The sequence below is a fragment of the Sapajus apella genome, unplaced genomic scaffold (genome assembly GCF_009761245.1).
Source record: "Sapajus apella isolate SASKATOON/1434 unplaced genomic scaffold, GSC_monkey_1.0 scaffold64, whole genome shotgun sequence".
Classification (NCBI taxonomy): Eukaryota; Metazoa; Chordata; class Mammalia; order Primates; family Cebidae; genus Sapajus; species Sapajus apella.
Genome location: NW_022437004.1, coordinates 10,619,890 through 10,644,785, shown reverse-complemented (window position 1 = coordinate 10,644,785; position 24,896 = coordinate 10,619,890). Strand labels below are relative to the sequence as shown.

At 34.8% G+C, this 24,896-nt stretch overlaps 1 protein-coding gene across 6 annotated transcripts in view; it reads left to right on the top strand.

Moving 5' to 3' along the window:
* The window catches only part of DPYD (dihydropyrimidine dehydrogenase), an 851,840-nt gene that overhangs the window by 383,112 nt on the left and 443,832 nt on the right, over nt 1-24,896 (top strand). For all 6 annotated transcript variants that reach the window (XM_032248001.1, XM_032248002.1, XM_032248005.1 and 3 more), the window contains one exon: nt 21,546-21,730. In XM_032248001.1, coding sequence (XP_032103892.1) covers nt 21,546-21,730 — 185 coding nt within the window. The remainder of the gene's footprint in view (nt 1-21,545; nt 21,731-24,896) is intronic.

Here is a 24,896-nt window from a genome sequence, read left to right as displayed (position 1 = left end):
GTCCAGCTGTATTTTCTTCCATTCCCTGTTGAATTATTCCTCCCAGCATCCAGCATAGGGTGGATTCCATAGTGGTAACAGAGAAAACCTTTGGTAAATGCATTACATAAAGATATGCTGAAAAAATCAAGGAATGATGTAAACTTGACAGTGTACATATAAAGTATAGTGATAAATTGCACTCTTAGCAGTCTACGATTACTATAATATTTTAAATGAAAATAGTTTTAAAATATCAAATATATCAATAATACTAACTTGAAAAGGTAAGCTAAATTGGAAAATTTAAAGAAGATTGCATTTTTTTTTATGTTTTTGTGTTATATATATATTTTATTGCAATTTAGGTTCTGGGGTACATGTGAAGAACATACAGGATTTTTGCGTAGGGGCATACCTGGCAATGTGGTTTGCTGTCTCCATGCCCATCACATATATTGGCATTTCTCCCCATGTTATCCCTCCCTAACTCCCTACCCCTTGCAGTCCCTCCCTTAGTCCCCCGCCAGCAGACCCCAGTGTGTGATGATCCCCTCCCTGTGTCCATGTGTTCTCATTGTTCAACACCTGCCTATAAGTAAGAACATGCGGTGTTTGATTTTCTGTTCTTGTTTCAGTTTGCTGAGAATGATGGTTTCCAGGTTCATCCATGTCCCTACAAAAGACAGGAACTCATCGTTTTTTTATGGCTGCACAGTATTCCATGGTGTATATGTGCCACATTTTCCCTGTCCTGTCTATCATCAATGGACATTTGGGTTTGTGCCAGGTCTTTGCTATTGTAAACAGTGCCGCAATGAACATACATGTGCATATGTCTTTATAATAGAACTATTTATAATCCTTTGGATATATACCCAGTAATGGGATTGCTGGGTCAAATGGAATTTCTATTTCTAGGTCCTTGAGGAATCACCACACTGTCTTCCACAATGGTTAAACTAATTTACACTCCCACCAACAATGTAAAAGTGTTTCTATTTATCCACATCCTCTCCAGCATCTGTTGTCTCCAGATTTTTTAATGATCACCATTCTAACTGGCGTGAGATGGCATCTCAATGTGGTTTTGATTTGCGTTTCTCTAATGACCAGTGATGATGAACATTTTTTGATATGTTTGTTGCCTCGTATATGTCTTCTTTTGAAAAGTGTCTGTTGATGTCCTTTGCGGACTTTTGAATGAATTTGTTTTTTCTTGTAAATCTGTTTTAGTTCTTTGTAGATTCTGGATATTAGCCCTTTGTCAGATGGGCAGATTGCAAAGATTTTCTCCCATTCTGTTGGTTGCCGGTTCACTCTAATGATTGTTTCTTTTGCTGTGCAGAAACTATGTATTTTAATTAGATCCCATTTGTCTATTTTGGCTTTTGTTGCTAATGCTTTTGGTGTTTTAGTCATGAAGTCCTTGCCTATGCCTATGTACTGAATGGTTTTGCCTAGATTTTCTTCTAGGGTTTTTATGGTGTTAGGTCTTATGTTTAAGTCTTTAAACCATCTGGAGTTAATTTTAGTGTAAGGTGTCAGGAAGGGGTCCAGTTTCTGATTTCTGCACACTGCTAGCAGGTTTTTCCACCACCATTTCCCCATTTCTTGTTTTTGTAAGGTTTGTCAAAGATCAGATGGTTGTAGATGTGTGGCATTGCCTCTGAGGCTTCTGTTCTGTTCCATTGGTCTATATCTCTGTTTTGGTACCAGTACCATGCTGTTTTGATTACTGTAGGGTTGCAGTATAGTTTGAAGTCAGGTAGCGTGATGCCTCCAGCTTTGTTCTTTTTGCTTAGAATTGACTTGGCTGTGTGGGCTCTCTTTTGGTTTCATATGAAGTTTAAGAGATTACATTTTTAGTGTCACTTTCTTATGAAATACTACACAATCTTTTTAATTTTCTTTATTTGTTTCACAATGGAGAATATAAAATAACTTTTTGAGTGTTATGCATCTTATATGTATGTAATAAATATTTACTGTTTCATAAAATGATAAGTGTCTCAACAGCTTATAGAAAAGATAAGTATATCAAATTTATAAAATGAAGTTGGATAAGAGTTGGGGATTATAGTTGCTAATTATTTCATTGCTACTAAGGATAATGAGTGATAAGTCAGCATCCTTATTTTACATAATTCTATTTCTTCCATCATTTTTTGGATTATACCAGGTAGTGGGAAATATGAACAAAAGACTAAATAGTCCATATCCATGTACATGGAATATATATGTGCTGATCAGCATAATTTAATTGAATACTTCATTAAACACTAGTTCAAATTATAAAGGCAATGGTGTCCAATTTCTAATTCAATACATATAAACTCAGCCTTAACTATCTTTCTTGTGAAAAACTCAAAATGGTTCCACTTAAAAACTGTCCTCTCTTCCCTCTAAGTATGTAAGATTCCAGATCATATCACATTAACTTGGGATTTTATTGTTTTAGGTCGACTGTAGAGGCTACGGGGGAATTAAGCACAAACTTCCTGTAACTGCATTTCTACTTTACAAATATTCTCTATTCACTGGACATTTCTAAGCATTTATTTAATATATATATGTATATTTTATTATGTACATCTGTATAATATCATATATATGAACATATATTTATATATAAAATACAAATTTTTATGTATTTCCTAATATAGGAAGTTTTGTATTCTGCTAAACACTATTGTCAATATTTATTGAATTGAATTGTGTTTCTTCTTGTTTGTTGGTACAATGTCAATTTAATCAATTTATTGTTTGTTTTATAGTGTATCACCCCTTCTCTTTTTTCTTGGAACCAAACTGCCAGTTGTTAAGTATGCCCAAATTTTTGTTAGTTTTTAATTAGTAAGAATTATTTCCCATTTTCACTAATCTCATGGCTTCATTTTTATAACCAAGGCAACAAGATTGGCCTTGTCCTCACATTCCTAGGAGATCTGGATGACATAATTTTATGATTTGTTGAATATGGTTCAGACAACTGAATGAATGTATGTACTTTAGCTCATTCTGTGATTCTGTGCCTCTCCCATACACTGCACCACAACCATCCTCTCATTATTTTGAAATTTTGACTTTGTAAAGATTTATGTCTTGTGATCTTCCAGAATCTATTATATTTTATTTTCAAATTATACTATAAACCCCAAGGAAGGCAAAGTGTGTACCTTTATGCTAAATTGTAGTTCCAGTAGCAACTGACATACACATAATAAATGGCGATACACATAATAAATCCAAAAAAAATTTGTGTATTTGACTTGACTTGATTCATGTTAGGATATTAATTTTATTTTGAGTTACTATATTTTCCTATAATGGGATCTGCTGGGTTTATTTTTCTTAGAAATATATTTCCTATTATTCTATTGCTATTAGTTCTTCCTTTGTTGTGGCATAAATTTTTGCATTACTTGTAATACAATAAATACTACGCTAATTAGAGTCTATCTCATATACTGGCTGAGACTAGGGTCTCTGGAGCCAGGATGCCCAGCTGGAAACCTGGCTGTCCTTCTTCTAACTTCATCGTCTTAATGAGTTACCTAGTCTCCCTGTTCTTCATGGTTCTCATGGTGTAAGGGGGATGACAGTAGTATCAACCTCCTAGAGTTATTTTAAGAAGAAATTAATTAATAACATATATAAAGCGTTTACATATAGACCTAGCATATAGTAAGCTTAAGTTACGATGTTATTAATCTGCATCAAAACCATATCTTGGTAATTAAATTGATTTACATTACACTCTTATATAGCTATTTGTATTGTTTAGGAATAAAATCATTTGAATATCAAGACTTCATCAGGAACCTTGGAGACTCTGTCAACATCACTTTGTAAATAAGTGAAGCAGATGCTCATACATTCATGATTTTTTTTTAATGAAAAAATGCTCAATAGTTTTTTTGCTGAAAAAAAAGATGAAACAGTCTATAACTGTATTATGTATTTTTAAAACTATTATCAATTCTAATGTTTTTCATGCTATTGAAAGCAAGTTTTCAACTATTTTTAGTTGTTAGAAATATCCATTTTGAATTTCTGCAAATGAGGTACCTAAAAAGCACATATTTTAAAGTGACTTTGATTTTCCTCTTAGGAATGGTGAAATTGGACCAAATTGTTTTGTTTGTTTAGTGTAAGGATCATTCATTTGTATTTTAAGAAGAAAAGAAAGGCACTTTTGAATTTTCAGCTAAGTTTGAGATTTTAAATGCTTGAAAATTATGGGATTATATAACTAAGATTGAAAACCCATGTTTTGGGAAGGAAGAAGTTAGGATGAATGGGGATGGACTCCGCATCATGTTGCACCACACTGCTCAGCAGAGCGGTGACAAAGTGACTGAGCTCCAGGCACAGCCAGGGAAGATACGAACCTTCTCTTAGGAAGAAATTTATATACTCCACCCACTGCCTACATTTTTTTTTCTGCTTGCTCACTGAGAACTAGAGATAGCAAGGAAACACAAAACCTAGATAGTTCTTAATCTTTAATGTAACTCTCAGAAATCAACTCCCTTGATAACATTGATTGCAATTAGTTCCATAAGGGGTGTTTGCAGGAAAAAAAAAAAAAAGGTTTTTAAATCACTCATCAGTTCGTCTTATTAGAAGGCCATCAGAAAAGTTTTTGAAAGCCTCACGGGGTAAATCAAACATTCTGTCAATAGCAGCTTTGAGTGTAGCTTTGATTCACTTGCCCCCATACTGAGAAAAGGTGCAGGCCATGGGTTAATTTGCCTTGTTCTAGCCTAACTCAGAACTAGAAATTGCCAGTTAGGCAAGAAATGGCCTGCTAAGATTCTGACAATGCAAAAAGTCAGAAATTTTTCAAATGTGTCCGTTTTTCTTTTCTCAATTATTTAGGTTCTGCGAAAAACCTATGAAAAACGTCTTAATGTTGGCACTAGATGAGTTAGGCATTCAAAAATGGTGGTTACCTATGTTTTAAAAGACCTGGAATCAGTATGTTTGGTTTGATTTACTCCTTGTTAAATGTAACTTATTTCGTAATTTATAATGAAATTGAGAACACTAGGACATTTTAGTAAACCCCATTTTTTGGTTACCATTATGTTCTATTTTTCAAACAAGATAATGTCTCTTACAGAAGCTACTGGTGGTAAAATTTTATTTGAACAACTATCCACTCTTCATGGCCTTCAGCTTACATAATTTCTTTTATCAAAAATAAAGGGGAAGAGGGAATAATTGAGTAATAATTTGAGAAACTGTCATAATTGGTCAAATCTTCACTGTTGCATGCATTTTCATAAACAAATATTTACAGTGAAGTTTCAAAGAAAAGATTTAAGAATACTTCACTATATATGCTAAATAGGATACCTTTTTGACCAATGGCAAAACATTAGAGGAAGGGACATACTAGTGATTAAAATAAGTAAGAATGAATGACATTCTTACTTAACATTAAGAACTAAAGTAATCAGTCCAGCATAATACACTGGATACAATACAATAACTTGCATTAGGATTTTCCTTATTTATATTTCTAAATGTACTAGAAAGGACCTAAGAGATCACATATTCTAATCCCCTCACTTGACAAGTTTATTTTTTTAATAACATGTGATGTCTAGTCCAGGCTCTAAGATAGGTCTCAGGGATAAAGTAGTGAAAAGAAAAATGCAAACTTTGCCTCCAAGAAAGCACATTTTAACAGGGGCCCTCACAATTACAATAAATTGTGCTTTGAGAAGTTTAGGTTCCTGAGGAAGCAAAGAACAGAATCTAAGCAGTCAGGGAAGCTTCCTAGAGGAAGTGGGTTGTAAATTGAAGTCTGAGTGATGTGTAGGAGTTTCCAGGTGGAACGGGGGTGGAAGGGAGGGAAGCCACGGGGAGATTATGCAATTTGCTCAACACCACACTGTTAGATTAAATAGTCATTTTACAGTCATTTTAAAAAGCTGTAAAAAAATATGTCTTTAGAAAGTTGTCATCAGCCTACTTACTTCATGCATGTTCTCATCTTCGTAAATGAAGATCTGAATTTTTCGTTTGTATTTCTAAAATAGAACTTTTTATTTTATGATTTCTACTATTAATTCTGTTGTTATTCACCATGCAATGAACAATTTTTGGTGCACAACTGTGTTCCAGGCACAGCTCAGGCACTAGGAATACAGACATGAGTAAAAGAGTGTTGCCCTTTAGGGACCTATAGGCTAATGGGAGAAAACAGACATGTAAATACTATATATAGCAACACAATGTGCTAATTTGAGGTCACATTTGGAATGGGTTTTAGAGCTTGAGTAGGAGTTTTCCTGTTACAGAGAAAATTAAATATAAAAGTATGGGCTGACAAAATGACCTCATATGGCCAGACAACGGGGAGGCATTCTGTTTTGCTGGAGCAGATGGTGTGTGGTTACATAAGGGTAGGGAGCAGGTAGGGATAAGATGGCAGGAAATATGGCTAAAATATATGTGGAGTCAAAGGATTATATGCTAAAGTAGGGATTATGAATTTTATGCTATAGATGTGCAGGTGACAAATGAAGAGGTTTAAATAAGGGAGAGATCTTTGTCTTGAATGAGGTAATTCTAGCAGGTGTTAGAGCTTCCTTCTGTCTCCTTGGATTTTGCACTTTTTGTAATAATCTTCAAATAATTGGGGGTTAGAAAAGAAGCAGCCACATTTTGAGAAGGTTCATATTAGTAGGCAAATGCATTTTCTAACATTTGGTGCCTGAATGAGGTGGTTATTCAGTCATAAGTTATGACCCACCTAAGTAAATCCCCTTATGAGAAGCTGGCCCAGTAACATTTTCACTATAAGGGGAGAAAGACAACCCGTGCTCAGATGGACAGCTCTCAAGTTACAGGTTTGACCAGGGTGGATTATATAGGCCTCATTTCTTCTTCCAGATTCACTAATTTACATTATATTTTAGCTTTTTGAAGAGAGGTGGGAAGGGTGTAGTGTGACTCCCTGGCTGTTATACCAGTGATTGTTTCTCTGCATGGATGACAACACCAGGAATGTGGAATTGAGCATGCCACTATGCAGTGTCAGTAATGTTGGGAATGATGGCCTGGAATTAAGAAAGACTAGTTAAAATGATTAAAATAATATTTTCAGTAGTATCAATGACTGAGAAAGAGGAAGTGGAAATATAGGAGAAAATTCAGAATCAAGATATATTTCTTAAGTAGAATAGTCAGAATTTGGTTATCTGCTTGATAAAGAGATTGGTTGTGGGGTGTCTAGCTAGGAGGTATACAGGTGTTTGTAGTGCTAACAGAACTCACAAACGTAGGAGGTAGAAGAGATCTGAGTGAGATGGTGGTGTGTTGAATTTGGATTTGCTATGGAACAACCAAAGAAGGGGACTAGAACTAAGAAAATAATGACTGAAAACAGACATTGGTAGTTATTACACATCATCTTCCTATCTTTTCACTGCTATACCTTAATGCCTAGAACAGAAGCTATTCATTGATGTAATTAATTGATGAAAGGTGTTATAATGTATCATTTAAATAAGAACTTCTTAAAAGTGTGATAAAAGAGTATATGTCTGGAAACCTAGAAGCCTCTCACATTCCATAATATGAAAGGGGGAGAAAAAGTCAGCTATTGTTACTGTTGATTTTCTGACAGTAAATCTTTTAAGGAGGATATGACATCAAGGGACAGTTTATTCCATGATACTTTATCTACCTTCCCCTTTTTACTAATACATACGATTCTTCATGTACTGCCATGTTAGTTTAAAACGTCTGAATAATAACAATGATAGATCCCTTGTATTGGTTGCCAAATGATGAAAATGAACTATTTTTGTCTTCTTTGTACATTGACTTACTTTTAAGTATATTTTGGGCAAGAAGAATTTTCAGGAACCTAATTGTAACACTGTACATGTTCCAAAAATTGTTCTTATGGGAAATATTTTTGCTTGGTTAAAAGATTTATCATCTTTCTATTATGAAATATACTATGCAGGGTGAGGATGAAGTGGTGGAATCTAATGCAGCTACTGGCATTTCTGCAGAATAACTATCCAAAGTAATGGAATCTTTGCACAGTTTTTCTTTGGGATTATTTTAAAAGGGTGGAAGTGATGAGGAGGGAGGTCAAACTGATAACAGTGTTGAAAGTGATTTGGAATCAACGTCACATCACTTACAACTGCCTTAGATATCCATTTGAAGCACAACATGATATTTCTGTAATTATTTTACTTCCCTCTAATAACCGCATAGGAATAGGTTTGTTTCCCCAGTGAATAGCTCTGTTCAGAGCCTTTCCTTATCTTTATTTTCCAGGTTTCACTAGTGGTTGATATCATATGCATTCTTACAGGGAGACAGTGGATAAATCAGTAGTTTTCCATCAAAGCAAAGATTACATACAAGAAGTAGAGCAGTGGCATGTAACAAGTTTTGTTAGGGAAAAAAGGTAGAAAATGGAAAAAATAACATAATTGTTTCAGAGAACAGAAATCATAAAACATAGACCATGGTTTTGAACATACAGTGAGTGTAATAGATGTATTGAATGTAATAGATCCAGTGAGTACAATAAATAAACTGAGGTTTATTGACCACAGCCTATTATATTTTTCTTTTAAATACTAGTTAGCTTGTAGTATAGTAAAAGTTTATTCTGAAACCTAATATGCTGGTGAAATGTTAAACTAAACTAAGCTAATATGAGGTGTAAAATCAAGATGTAAGATTCAATTAAATTGTAAAATAATAATATAGATTATACTAACGTTCTTAATTATATGTATTTAGTATTGCAGAATGAGATTATTATTGTTAATTACTTTGTATTTGTGTTCTTGGATCAAAGCACAATATATATAAGGCAACATCCCACTCTAAAATACTCTAGTTAAATTAGACATTTGACCAGGTGTGGTGGCACATGCCTGTAATCCCAGCACTTTGGGAGGCTGAGACAGGTGGATCACTTGAGGTCAGGAGTTTGAGACAAGCCTAGCCAACATGGTGAAACCCCGTCTCTACTAAAAATACAAAAATTAGCCAGGCGTGGTGGTGGGCACCTGTAATCCCAGCTGCTCAGGGAGCTGAGGCAGGAGAATTGCTTCAGTCCAGGAGGTAGAGCCAAGATAGCACTACTGCACTCCAGCCTGGGCGACAGAGTAAGACTCTGTCTCCAAAAATAAATAAATAAATAAATAAATAAGAAAGGCATTAACCTGCATGTATGCTATTGTATAAATTGGAAAATTACATAAAATCTTATTTAGTATCTACTCCCAAAATATGGAAGCTACCCAATTCAAATGTAATATACTACCATTGTTGGAGGAAGAAATCAGTGTTAACATCCATTTAGGGGTCCTGCCCAACAGTATGTGGATAATGCTATCCAGAGCTAACCTTTTTCTCCCCTTTAAAAACCATACTTGTTATATTTTGTAATTATGAATCTCTTTGAAGTATTTTCAAGACTTACTTACCTAACCGTTTTTTCCATACAAGTATGTGAAAGAATGGCAAGCATCTTCTATAGTACGTGTTTGCCCAATATCCGGTGATTTTCCAAGCCCTCCTCAAAGTGTATTTACAATTCGTTTGGTTTAACATGACCCAGTGTTTCTCCTATATTTGCATGCTGTTGCCAAATGAACTTTATATCACCAGCCTCAACACATTACTCTCATCCTTTAGAATCTAAAATGATTCTTCTCTGATGGTGGGATTAAAACCAAATGCTTCAATTTAATTTTGACATTCTTCTAATCTGCCCTCCTACATACTTGTGGGATGTTACTTCCCATTGTTTCATTCTGTATTTATTATATGTGTTTGGTATTAATTATACAAGATTCTTTTAGGTTCTCTAAAGTTCACAAAAATGAGTTCATTGTCCCCATCTGCAGGAGCTTGCAGTCTAATAAAGGAGGAAAAATGCATGTAAATAAAGTTGCCAATAGGTGGAAAGTGACCCAGGAGAAAGAGATAAGCTGTTAGCATGACACACAGGGTAGAGACATGACTTCCAGAAGCAAGAATTAAAAGGTTTTATGGAGGCAGTGACATTTGTAATAGTTGAGGATTGGGTAGGAATTAGGAGAACAGAGACAGGACTTGAAATCACATTCCAGTTGGAGTAAACAGGCTGGATAAATACATGGGGGAGTTTTTTGTCTAAACTATAAGGTATATGAGAAGTAATACAGTAAGTGTGGAAAAGCATATCATTGCTAATTCATGAAATGTTTTTAGTGTCTAGTTATCTGAATTTCATCCAGAATTGTGGCACTGGAAATCTAAAGGGGCATGTGGATTAAATATGTTTCCTACACGTACATAAGGATCATGTAATTAAATATGCTTCTCTTTTTTGATTCTTGTTCTTCTATTTCGCTCTGTATATCTTAGATATTCTAAAGTATATTGACAAAACCACTGCAGGGTACTTTCTTTATGTTTTAACCCAAAGATCCAGCACAATCCTTAATTCAATAAGTATTCACCAAATGGATGAATAGACGAATGAATGAAGAGATGAATAAGTGTTTGAATGAAAAGAATGAAGTGACTTTATTGTAAGTGTCTGTACTGAAAATTAACAGTAAGGGCAAACGCATGTGAAAGTGGTGTATTTGTGAATTGTCATGAAGGTCAGCCAGCCCTTCCTCTGTTGAGGGAATGATCAGACACTGGACGCTTTCACTTTGCATTGAGAATGGTTTCCTAAGACTAGTCATCCTGCTTCTATGAAGTCACTTCCATATAATCCCACCAGAATGACCTTCTAAACAGAGATTATTTAATTTCATTCTTTTGTTCTAAACCCACCAATGCTGTCCTATTTTATTGTAATAAACTTCTTACCACAGTTTATAATGCCCTCTTTGGTTTGGCCCCTGCCTATTTTTCAGATTTCCTCTCTTTCCTCACTTGCTTTCCTTCACCCACAGAAAACCTTCCTTCTACTCCTCATGTGCTGTAAACCACATCTCATTCTTAACACCCTGCCACCACCCGACCTCTTGGAATAATCTGCCTGTAAGTCATCACGTGACTGACTCATTCTCATCCTTTTTATTTTAGCTCTGATGCCATCTCATCAAAGAGGTGCTCTCTGACCCTCCATAATTGCTATAATCTAAAGCATCCCATCTGCTTCTCACCTCCTTCATCTTATACTAGTCTTGTTCATGTAACCCTCTTCATAGCCATTTAGCCATTTTGACTATCATATAGTTCATTTACTTGTTTTTTTTATCTTCTGCCAGATGAAATTTACAACACACAAGGACGGGTCTCTTATCTGTGGTTTACTACACTGTCTACAGAAGGATTTAGTACATGAGGGACCAAAAAAAATTTAGTTTTTTTTTTTAATTGAATGAATGAAGGCAAGGTAATGCCTTGCTTTTTTTCCTATGAAAAATTATCAAACCCCTAGAAAGAATAGCCTGTATGCAGCACTGCCTTATGCCTTTGCCAGATACTTTGTCCTTAACCCCTCTCAGAATGCTGTTTTTTGCCTTTATCATTCGACTCCCAAGTGTCACCTTTTTATGGTTCATCGGCCTCCAGGTCATCAATCTATTTACCTACGTTATATTTCTTTCGTATTTGATTCTTGTTGAAATTATCTCTTTACTTGGCTTGTGTGGCTGAGAAATATTTTGATTCTCATGTAATTCTGAGGAATCATTCTCTGGCTTTAGTTCAGGTTATGCTTGCTGACACTTTAAAAATAAGTGGGTAGCTCTATTTTCACCTGTTTTTGCATTCTTTCTTTGGGAACTTTACCCAGCCATGTGATTTATTTAATCCCAAGGTGCGGTGCCCTCACCTGAGGTCTAGGTGTGTATCTCCAAATACTCCTGTGGACTTTTTGGGCATTTTCCAACTACATATCTAGTTGATGTCTAGTGAGGTTTAAATCTCAGAGGTGTGACCTTGGTAACTTATCTCAGTTTCACATTCCTCAACTATAAAATTGAGATATACCTATTTTATGAGGCTCCTACGAGACACTATGTACAATACCTAGCCCAGAACCAGCTACATGCTGATGAAAGGACTCAATGAATGTTTTCCATTATTATCATTTTTATCCCTATTAGATATAGCCTTTGCCAAGGTTGATATTTCTTGACTGCAAGATAATACAGCTAGTTCTCTATATAAAGAAGCTATACTTTTGATTGCACATTTACTTATGTACTAAAATTGTTTAAACAAAAATCTACTGTGTGTTTTAAGTTTGCATTGAAGTGTGCCTACTGACGATTGACAAGGAAAAAGAATCCGTAAGATGGATATCAAAAAATAACATTAATGAGCTGGTAAAGCTAAAATTACAGGAACTTATGAAATTGGTTAAACATAAAAACCATTAAACTGTTTACTGAAGCTTCACAGATATACTGCAGCTAATGAGCATTTCTGCTATTTAAATAAGCCCAAATTGAACACACATTACATGGATACATAATTAGTCATGGCAGTCAGACACACATAGACTTTCTTTTAAAGCTCTATTTAGGGAATCTTTTCCATCTGATTTATTTTGTTAATTAAAATATTTTACAGTGTTCACTTATATTTTAATAATATTGTTTTCACAAGTAATATAATTTACTACTGGTTTCCTATTTGTTTTTATTTTTCTGTTAAATGCAACAAATGAGCATTTTTATATGAAACATTTTTCTTAACCCCTTTCAGTAATTATTTATATCATTTGATGATATAATTCAGCATTTAAAAAATTTTGTTCACTGAGAAGTATACACAAAATATTTCAGTACTTTTCTGTTTTTTTTTTACTGTCTCATAATTATCAAGAAATATTAAGCACCCAAATGTGCATAGAATTATAATGATTATGGTCCAAACCAGATTAAAAGATGATCTATTCCTTCAATGAGTTATAGGCTTAAATAGATGATATCATTAAATATAAGTAAGCAAATCAAAGTACAGCATTTGGGGATCAAACAGAGAATTTGAAAACAATTCCCATATATTTATTTCAAGGATACTGACCTCCTTGAGATCTCTTTCAGGTAAAATGAAATCCAATGTTCAAGGAGTTCAGAATATTAAATAGATAGAATTATTTCAGAGAAGTAAGCAAATGAAGGTGAAATGCTTAGACTAGTTTAATTCGGAATTGGTTTGTTGGTCAGTTTAGGAAATGGAAATGAAATTCTCAATAGAAAACAAATAACACAAAAGGAGTTGCTATAGGCTATTGTTGACATCCATCTTTTCCATTCAACTTGGGGAGCCCAAGTTTAATCTGAACAGGGAGAGGAAGATCAGATCTTTTCTTTACCCTGCCTGATTTCTACCAGCATATTCAAACTGAAAATTATCTAACCATAGCAGTAGGGAAATCAAATAGTTAAATCAATCAAAGGAAATTCACCATGTGTCCATTCTTCCCTGTTTAGCATGTTTGTCACTGTAGAAACACTTTTCCTCTACACAATGAACTGACTCTCTAATTGTGAAAATAAGACCTACAAGAAAAATAACTAAGACAGAACATATGGATGCTAAATAAATGGTATGGACAAATACTACATTTGGAAAATGTATGAAATGGAATGGAAAATACTATATTTTTGACCAAAAAAAAAATACGTTAGATTCGTCTTACATGCCAAGTATATGCTAGATGCTGGGGAAGTGGCTGACTTAAATATATTCTCTGAACTTAGGAGTGGTAGAGGTAAAACAAATAATTGAAATAAAGTCACATATTACCTAGTGTAACAAAAAGCCCTTTGTGGTTAATTCACCAGAAAGGGGGGAAAAGGGTTTCATTGGAAGAGATGTTCTCAAGGCTGAATCTGTGAAGCTAGCCAAGACTAGAATTCTTTGCTGTTCCTATTTTCATTTTAGTTACTCCCATGATCCCCAGTGATGAATTTTAAGAAACCGTGGTGAGTCTATTTATTCTGGCTTTATCTTGCCCCTACACCCAAAGTCAGAAGCAGCAGGACGTTGGAGACAGAAATAATTGAGTTCAATGCTGTCTCTGCCACCTCTTGGCTTTATTGAGGATGATAATATCCACCTTCAAGGGTTCTTTTATGATCTAATAAGATATTCTATGGAAACATCCAGCAATATGCCTGCCATGTACTAGGGATCCATAAGTGCTGACTGATTATTTTTTCTTTCTTTTTTTTTTATTGCACTTTAGGTTCTGGGGTACATGTGCAGACCATGCAGGATTGTTGCATAGGTACATACATGGCAATGTGGTTTATTGCCTCCATCCTCTTGTCACCTATATCTGGCATTTCTCTCCATGTTATCCCTCCCCAACTTCCCCATCCCCCCACTGTGCCTCCCCTGGCCCTGTCTACAGACCCCAGTGTGCGATGCTCCGCTCCCTGTGTCCATGTGTTCTCATTGTTCAACACCTGCCTATGAGTGAGAACATGTGGTGTTTGATTTTCTGTTCTTGTGTCAGTTGGCTGAGAGTGATGTTTTATTTTTTCTAACATTCTTCTTTAGTTGAGAGTGATGAAGTAAGCAGGATAAAATTTTCATTGGAAAGATTGGCACAACATGTTAACTGACTGGCTGTTGAGGTATTCGGAAACAAGATTCAAGAATTATACTAAGATTTGTATGATCTATTTTTAGTTTTGAATAAGGGAATAGGGGCCAGACGCAATGGCTCATGCCTATAATCTGAGCTCTTTGGGTGACCAAGGCTGGTCAGGAGTTTGAGACCAGCCTGAACAACATGGTGAAACCCCATCCTACTAAAAATACAAAAATTAGCTGAGTTTGGTGGCACATGCCTATAATCCCAGCTACTTGGGAGGCTGAGATACAAGAATCACTTGGACCAGGGAGGGGGAGGTTGCAGTGAAGGGTGGTCACGCCACTGCACTCCAGACTGGTGACAAAGCAAGACTACATGTCAAAAAAAAAAAAAAAAAAAAAAAAAAAAAGAGTAGGAAAAAGCAGCAGTGACGATTAAAAACTCATCATGAGGACAGGTGGAAAAGCAGAAAGTATGATGTCACAGAAGCCAAGCTAAAAGACTTTCATGAAAAGGGAGTGGTTATCTGTTGAATTTTGCTGAGAAATCAAGGAACGCAACAAGGGGGAGGTGCATTAGGTGCCTGTCCAACTTTGCCTTTGCATGACCCTAAGAGTAAGGACCTCCTTAAATTTGCTTTTGGCTGCCTCACCCACCTCACCGTGTTTCAGGTACTGAAGCAAGATGACCACTGAGAAGAATCACTGGACTTGGCAACCTGGAACTAATTAATCAACTCCGTGAAAAGAGTTTTAGTGAAGCTTTGGAGGCAAATGCAGATCTGGAGTACTACTGTACACATGTGTACCTACATATGGGAAAACTCTAATTTGCAGAGAGTGGCTGGTAATAGAGAAGAGAGTGAACATAGCATAAGGGGCAAACTTTCCAGCAGGTAAAAGGAAAGGCTCATTGGGCCCATGTGGAGAGACTAGCCTCTGATAGGAGGTAGAGTTCCTTAGTGGTATTAAAAAGGAAGAGAGAGAATGAAGGTATAGATCCAGCAGATTTGTAGTTTGCTGATGGGAAGACAAGAGAGTGTCCATGTGATAGCTTTTATATTCTCTATGAAATGTGAGACGAAACTTTCTTCTGACAGTGGGGGGCAAGAGAAAGGAGTCAGGTCTGTAGGTTTGAGAAGTGAAGCAAAGGTATGACTGGTGCTCACAATGAGTAGAGGAGGTGAAATAGTAAGGTCATCAATAATAAATCATGAGATGGGAAGGCCCAGAGGAAGCTTGTGAACTTAGTTTTGGATGTGATGATTTGGAAGGGACGTTAGAGCATACAGGTTATAATTTTAAACAGGCATCCATAAATGCCAGAATAAAAGGAAGAGCTCAAGGGAGAGTTTGAGGCCATCTTTATAGAGATGAAATTGAAAGCCCCAAATGACTGTGATTTCTGACAGAGAAAGTGCAGTGGACTGGATATTTGAGAGCTAAGAAGTATAAAATGAAGAGGAGAGAAGGGGTTATAGCCCAAAAAGGACAGATTAAAGGTGAGCAGAGCCTGGGTAGAGTAGCGTTCTGCAAATCAAAAAAGGAGATCAAAGTTAATGCCATTCAGCTGTTGGATGCTACAGAAAGACAAAGGGCTGAAAACTAAGGCCACAGAATTTGGTGACCATGGAGACAATACTTTCATTAGAGGAATAATTTGGTGGTGAGAAAAGTAAGCAGCCCGAGTATATGATTGAGAAATCAGATAAAGGAAAATATAAGAATTGCAGTGAGAAAAGAGAACCATCTCAAAAACAAAGTTTTTCCAAATAGGAGAGGAGAGGAAAAAAATGACAAATACAATATACTAAAAAAAGTAAGAGACAGTATTTGAGGACCTGGAGGAGCAGGAAGGTACAGAATCAAGGTTACCTTTTGAGAGGTTGGCAAAAGGAAAATGATGAATCTTCATTGTGGAGAGCATACTGATTAAAATACTTAGAGGCGGAAGGGAGATGTGAAGACAAAGCTCGTGTCATCCAGACTTGATATTCTTAGTTGGAGGCATTCTCTGTTTCTGGTCTTTCCTTACCGCAGGTTATTCTATTTAAACAGAACTCTGATATCCTGGCCTTGTAATTATAATGTATTTGATCTTGCTGAGATTTTGCTTTCAGCGCTGAATTACTGAGATTATTACCTCAGCTCGCCTTTTAGTTTCATTGTGCTTCCATACTACTGGGTAATAGGTTATGTAAAATTAAACAACAAGGACATAGATGAATTCATCTATGTTTTCAAGGTATCATTTTATTGTAAATGTTGAAAGTTTTTATTCCCCAAATTGTTTTATAACATATCAAACTCTCCAAACAATACTAATAATCCTTCTTCATTATGATATCTGTTGTATTGTTTTATTGTTTATGGAGAATTAATTTATATTTGTGTACTAAAATATAACATTCTTGACATCTTTTTATAAATACTGAGAAATATACTTGTCATATGCTTGTGGGTTTCTCTTTTACATATATGACAGCACAGCTACATCAGTTTAATTGACCTTGGCAATCTGCATCTGCTAGTGATGTGTCCCTGAGGGACGTTTCTGCAATTTTAAGCTGTGGCTTATTGAGGAACTCGTGTGTCACAATACCATTAAGTCTGTATAAAAAATCATTTCATGCATAACATTAACTTGACTAAAAGTTCCAATTTCAAAACCATTTCTTGTTATAAAGCTACCTCAGAGTGTCTTTGTTTTTTAAATAAGCTCATTTGAACATAGTAGTAATTAAAGCAGAAAATTAACATAAATCTTGAATGTTTGGTATGAATTAAGGACGTTTTCATTCTTTATAAAGACCGCATAAAATTCTAGGCACCATATCATTTAACAAATTTCTCTCCCAATTGCAGAATAATATAGACTGTGAATAAGCATGTTTTGGGATTCTTTTTCAAGTTCTTTTTCTGTTCAACTGTGGAGCTCCTGGGACATATGCCATAGTCTTCATCAAGATGCAATCTCATGGAAATCTGTGAGAAAACTGTTCATGAACATAACAGAACATCCTTCCCCCACCCCATTTTATGAACAAGAAAGGAATAATACAATCCTTCTATTAATATTCATTTAACACTTCATAGGAAACGGCAAGCAGTTATTTGGTTTGCAAATGTAAATATACATTTTTCATCCACTTATGCTTTCACTCCTTCCAAGCTGGGTAAAGACAGAACAGAAGATTTGCTTCTGAGATTTATTTTTATTGTATTCCAAGTTAAATGTATCAGCAGAGATGTAAAAGAGCTCTGAGGAGTTCATATAACAGTTACAATGATGAGGCTGATAGTCTTCCTCATAAGGAGCAACTAAATAAATGAATTTCTTTCTGACAAATTACGAATAACATGTACATGAATTTTTTTCACTGAATCCTTGATTTGAGTTCTAAGCTAAAAAATATGACTAAATAATAAAAATAATGGCTATATTTTAAAAGAACTGTTGAAATTAGGAAAGGTATTTAGATCCATAATCAGATTCAACAAAGTTTCAATAAATTTAAGAATACTATATGGTTATTACATTTACTTAAGTAGAGTCTGCTATATCTATAAGGAAATGATCCTAACCATTTGATGTTTCAGTTGTGATACAGCCATTCTTGGTGTTTAGTGCTACCGAAAGAAAACATTTCTGACCTGCTGTAGCATTGCTTGTATTTATAAAAGTTGTCCATGTTCTATTTTCTCAGTGATCTTTTTGTAGATATTTGATGAGCCAACTATTGGGTATTAAAATAGATATATATGATCTCTGTTTTGATTGATGTTAATAATATCATAACCAGCTGTGTGATCTCTCGGTTTTTCTTTTTACTTCTGGAATGAAATTAGGAACATGTTAAACTTGAAGGTCTCCAAAATGAGCAGGAGGAAATTTGGTAGTTAATTTTCAAAAGGAGGCTGAGATGATTTTTAATATGAAAGAAAATCCTTTTCTATTTTAGAATAGAGTATCAAAGAATTGTTTGATTTTTAATGAGGTTAGCTGGATATTACAAATGATAAAATAATTAAAACAGTTGGTATTCAGGTTTAAGACTTCAAAGGATAAATCAAATATTGAGGAAAGAAAGCTTATTTTTAAAAGTATACATGAATATTATGAATGTTTAGGGACACATAATAACACAATGCATATACAATAGAAATGCCCATGAACAGAAGAGAGCTTTTGAATTCAGAAATAAATGCCCCTAGGGTGGCTTATGATGTTGGTCCTAAATCTTTTAAGAAATGAAAAGTTACTTACTTAACTCAAAGTAACGTTTCCTGACTACTTATTGACTGAGTTTGTGACAGCTGGAATGTTAAAGTGAATTGTTCTATGTACATTTTTTGCCTCCTAAAATATGGTAAAGCACATTCTTCAAGAACTTCAATTTAATGTGTCAAGCATTTATGCAGCACCTTCTGTGTACAATTCACTGTGCTCAAGTTAAGATTCAAATTTTATGAGGCCTGAAGCTTATATAATTTGAGGGCTCTTCTTTAAGTAAAGGAAAATTTGTAAATTCAAAATTAGTCACAGGGTTTTGAAAGAGTCCCATGCAAGTGAAGACCCTGACTTAAGCATCAGTAACTTCACAATAGAGTTATCCCTTCACATCTCTGGGGGCTTGGTTCCAGGATTCCCCTTGAATACCAAAATCCATCTATGCTCTCATGTCTGTTATAGAAAATGGTGTATTATTTGCATATAATCTACACAAATTCTCCCATATACTCTAAATCATCTTTATATTACTTATGATATATCTAATACAATGTAAATGTTATATAAATAGTTGATATACTGTATTGTTTAGGGAACAATGGAAAGAAAAAAGTATGTACATGTTCAGTACAGACTTAAACATTCTATTTTTCTCCTAAATATTTTCAGTGCACAGTTGACTGAATCCACAGATGTGGAACCTACAGATATGGAGGGTCAACTATAAACATGTCTTTGACTCTAATTGATGTCATGGGACTCAGGGATAACTAAGGAATTATTCCTACATGCTCAAGGTTAGAGTGAAATCTGTACTTAAATTTCAAGGATATTCGTGTAAAACATGAGATAAATGTAAAAAAAAAAAAAAAAAAGGCTTTCATCTCCTAGTGATAAAAATTTGAATTTCTTATATTTTAATAATAATCTTTATTTCGAATCTCTTATAGGCCAAAGTTTTGGAAACATAAGATCATTTCTGATAGAACAGAATTCATTTTTAGCCCTTGTCACTATTTATAAAGCTCATTACATATATCATGCAATGATGGTGTGTTACAGTTGCCATTATTAAAATAGGTTGAATTGATGAGTCATACTTACTATTGACTTTCTTGCAACTCAAGTAACTGTCAACAGATGGTAGTGATGATCTGTTATGCAATGGGGTACAAATGATAAAGGTCTCTTTTCATGTGACCTTTAAAGACATTAGAAAAATTTTCTCAAAATGTCATTCTGCTTTGAAAATAATTACATGAATATTTAATTTTCCTCTAGATTAAAGATGAAAAAACAAATACAAACAGTAGAAGATTTTAAAATAAAAACCTGAGTATAATAGCCTTGACCCATCTACTCATTCATTCATTCATCCATCAATCCAATTGAGTGTCCTCTGCTCCAAGAACTGTAGTGTGCTCTAGGCAAGCGGTGTGGAAACATTCCTGTTCTCATGAAACCTACAATCTTGTGGGTAAAGCACTATCAACAGTAATCCCTCAATAATTTTCTGTTATCCTAACATTTTTAAGCAAAAAGCTACAAGTATGTACCAATGTTTATTTTATTTTTTATGTTTTTTTTTATTTTACTCAGAAGAATCTGGTTTTGATGTCAAAATAATATTTTTTTACATTTGGCTATTTTGCCTTATACTTGATTCATAAATCAATTAACAAATGACTTTTCTGTTCCAATATCACAAGCTCACTTCCTTTAGCTTAAGTTGTTATTAATATTTTTTCTTTTGAGTTCGAGTAAAGAATAAGGCTTAGTCTGTCTGAGATGTTATGCTTAAAAATTATGACATCATTACCTGGAGAGAATGTTTTATTCTAAACACTGGCTTATTCAGTTTACTCCATCAAATAGGATGTTGTCCACCTTTCTTCATTTCTTCTCTTGCTCAACCCTTTCTCTAAATTGAATTCATTGATCTCTTCCAAATGTCAGGATTATGTTTTCAAAATGTTCTTTAGACATTTCTCTTAAAGAAACACAACCTTATTCCTCTTCCATGACTCTTTTGGATTCATTGGAATTCAGCATATTTACCAAATAATTGTAAAATTATTACCAAAATAATTGTAAAATGCGGCATATTTACCAAATAATTGTAAAACTACTTTACAGAGCAATTTCCACAAGGAACTAATGGTAATACTTGCATTTGTTGCTTTTAACAAAACAAAACAGAAATTGCTGGCTAAATGTAACTATATACTAGATCCATTAAACTGCTAAATAGTAAGTGCAAATAATTTGATGCAAATATTAAATATTTTGTCTCATTTTGCTTTATAAAATGTTTTGTTGTAAAAGGGAGATTAGCCATTGACCTGAATTCATGATGTAACTTTCAAAAGTGACACACATGAACAAGTTTGGGATTATATGATTAGTAACAGATTTGTAAAAACAATGGTTATGAATAAAATTTTAGAAAATGTATTTTGTATGTAATTAAAAGCTTGTACTTTCTTTCTTCATAGATCCATACTTCTTAGACATAAATGTCTACTCTATGTCTACTCTGAAACACTGACCAAATCTGTGGTCTTTAATTCCTGTATGTGACGTGCAGTTAAAGTTAAGTCAGTGCACTTTAAAAGTGTTGTTAACTCCAATATTTTGTGAGCTTTCCATTTTTATAGTTTACTAAAAACAATTTTTCGAATCTTTGGAACAATGATCATAATTTTTCTTAATTTTAACATTATTGTTATGGAATTATCTGTTGATTAGTAATTGTCTATTGTTTTTCATTTTTTTTTTCCAGTAAAAGAAGCCTTGAGTCCTATAAAATTTAACAGATGGGGTCTCCCAGAAGTAGATCCAGAAACGATGCAAACCAGTGAACCATGGGTGTTTGCAGGCGGTGATGTCGTTGGTTTGGCTAACACTACAGTGGAATCAGTGAATGATGGAAAGCAAGCTTCTTGGTACATTCACAAATATATACAGGTAGGCATTTGCCATCATTTCCACTTAATTCTTCCTCAGTAGATAAGTACTTCATTTATTTTTGATATTCACCTATAAGAGATTTTCTATAAGCTATATAACAAGCATATATAAAATATGTCACATACATATTTACTTGGACAAAAATTTTAAAATGTGGACTATGTAGTAGAACTGTTTAGTTGATTAAAAATTGGGCCAGACATGCTACCTTATACCTATAATCCCAGCAATTTAGAAGGCTGAGGCGGGAGGATTGCTTGAGCCCAGGAGTTTGGGACCAGCCTGGGCAACATAGTAAGATCCCATCTCTACAAAAAATAAAAAAATTCGATGGGCATGGTGGCACATGCCTCTGGTCCCAGCTTCTTGGGAGGCTGAGGTGGGAGGATTGCTTGAGCCCAGGAGATCAAGGCTGCAGTAAGCTATGATCGTACCACTTGCACTTCAACCTGGACAACAGAGACCTTGTCTCAAAAAAAAAAGAAAGAAAAAATTTATTATGCATTCCTACCATTTGAGTACTGTGAAGTCATTAGTCCTGTTGTGTTCAAAATATTTATGAATGGCTTAAATACATAGATCCTACACTTTTCAAATCTGATGGTGTATAATATGATAGGACATAGAATCTACATTAATTACAATATTATAAGTAATTATAATAGTGCAAAAAATGGTTTGATCTGTTCATTTGGACCAGATAACGTCCTATTTCCCAAACTCTATACACCTAAGTGGAAAGAAAACAAATGTTCTATAAATTTCTGTTGTAATTTTATTTTTTTAATTTTTATTCATTCATTTTTGTTTTTTGAGACAGAGTCTCACTCTGATGCCCAGGTTGGAATGCAGTGGTACCATCTTGGTTCACTGCAGCCTCCGCCTCCTGGGTTCAAACAATTATCATGCCTCATCCCCCGAGTAGCTGGTACCATAGGTGCATGCCACCACACCTGGCTAATTTTTGTATTTTTAGTAGAGATGGGGTTTCAGTATGTTGACCAAGCTGGTCTCAAATTCCTGGCCTCAAGTGATCCACCCACCTCAGCCTCCCAAAGTGCTGGGATTATAGGCATCAGCTACCATGCCCAGACTTCAGTTGTAATTTTTAAAAACTATTTAGTTTTATGATAAAATTCAGAATATGAAATGATGAGATGTGAAGTTGAGCATACTTTGGTACAATGACTGTGGTCTTGGGGAAGAAAGATATAACTACCAGATCTCAGTAGCTTACTTTCTGACTAAATGCTTTGTTTTCTTTAGATTCTATGATTTAATTAAATGTAAATTTACATTTAATTGAATTCTGAGTATTTTATGAGGACCACTAACTTAGTAGGTTTGAACCTGGAAATAAAAAATGTTAAATACTGCAGTTAACAGTTACCTCATTTACATAAAATGTTCCTAGAAATTTTGCTTTTGCTAATAAAATTTTTATTCTTTCCTGAATAAGAAAGACTCTGCCCATACCATGCTCTTTTACCACTCTTGTTTTAGTTATCTTGTTTATTTCCCACATGGTTACAAAATTTACTTTACCTATAATGCTACCTTTAATTTCTTCCTCTTTTCCATGACCATTTTGTCTATTCTAATTGCCCTTCTCATGTTTGTGTAACTAACACGGGACCTACTTATTTGCTAGGTAGGGCCTGGGCTTGACACTGATTATGTCATCTTTTAAAGTTTGATTCACCTGCCTACTTCCACCCCCTCCTTGGCATCTTTGAGTAGTGGGGCTTGAGATACTAGGTCTGGACCAAAGCATGGTGTCCCAGAAATGTAGGAATCTCAAAATGAGTGAGGTAACTGGGAGACTGAAGTGGAAGGATCACTTGAGCCCAGGAGTTGGAGGCTATAGTGAGCTATGATCACACCATTGCATTCCAGCCTGGGTAACAGAGTGAGACCTCAACTTTAAACAACAGAAGCAACAGCAATGAAAGACAGAGAGAGTGAAAGCAGCGGGTTTTGCAAAGAGACAAAGCTTTGATTTAGGAAGTAGCATCCAGGGAGATGCCAAATCCAAGATTTAAAAATTTTTAAAGTTATACATCAAAAGGGACTAAGCTAGGCAAAGAAAGAAATTAAAAAAGGGGAACACAATTTGAACAGAGACACTGGGAAACCCAAAGGAGACAAGTTGGCAAGTGGCTCCGGCACCAGTCTCTGCAGTGACTAAAGGATAGATAGCAGCAATATGCTTTACTAAATGTTTACGGCCTTAGACAGAGGAAGCAGCTCGGGACAGCTACTGGGAGTGGATACTTCCCTACGTTGGCTCCTTCTACATTTTTCTGTCCTCAAACCTATCTCCCTGTTTTTATTTTCTCATTCTACCCTTATTTTCAGAGTACTTTCATAGCTTTTAATCTAACCTTCTGCAGTAAAACTCTCTAATCTGTACCTCCAACAGGACACTGTCTTGCATGATCCAGCTGTCTATTGGATATCTTCCCTTGCGTCTAATCTACTTTTCATATTCACTAAAGATTTTCATGTAAATGTCTTACCTACACTTCAGATTCACTGCTTTTAAACCAAACATTCCTTTCCAACTTGCTCCAACTCCAGTATTTGACATTTTTTATTTCCAGGTTCAGACCTGCTAAGTTAGTGGTCCTCATAAATTACTCAGAATAATTAAATTTTCAACATCAAGTTGGAAATTAATACAGTACTGATGGCTTCTTATTTTACCGAGTAAAAATATTAAAACAAAGGAAACTGACATTTATTTACATAAATTAATAGGACACTTTATGAAAAAGTTAGGAAACGGTAGAGCCTCAGAATAAGAGATACTGTCAAGGAAGTACAGTTAAAAGATTTAAACTGGTTCACATATACAACACATATTTTTGTTATTATAAGACAATATTTCTGTACATAGCTGTATTTACCAACTGCTTATATAAGTTTTATTCTTCCCTCTCTTGTATATAACTGGTCAATTCTTTTTCTCTCTCTTAAAAACTCTTTTACACTCTTATTTGAGTTTGCTTATCTTTTGTGTGGAGTTATAATTTTTGATTGACTAGAAATATTACTGAGTGTCCTGGTAGCTCCTTTAAGAAATGAAATTGGAATGGGAGATGAAAGAAGAGGTTCTTGTGTTAGGCCAGATGAAGCCCAGTGAATGCGTGAATTCACAGTG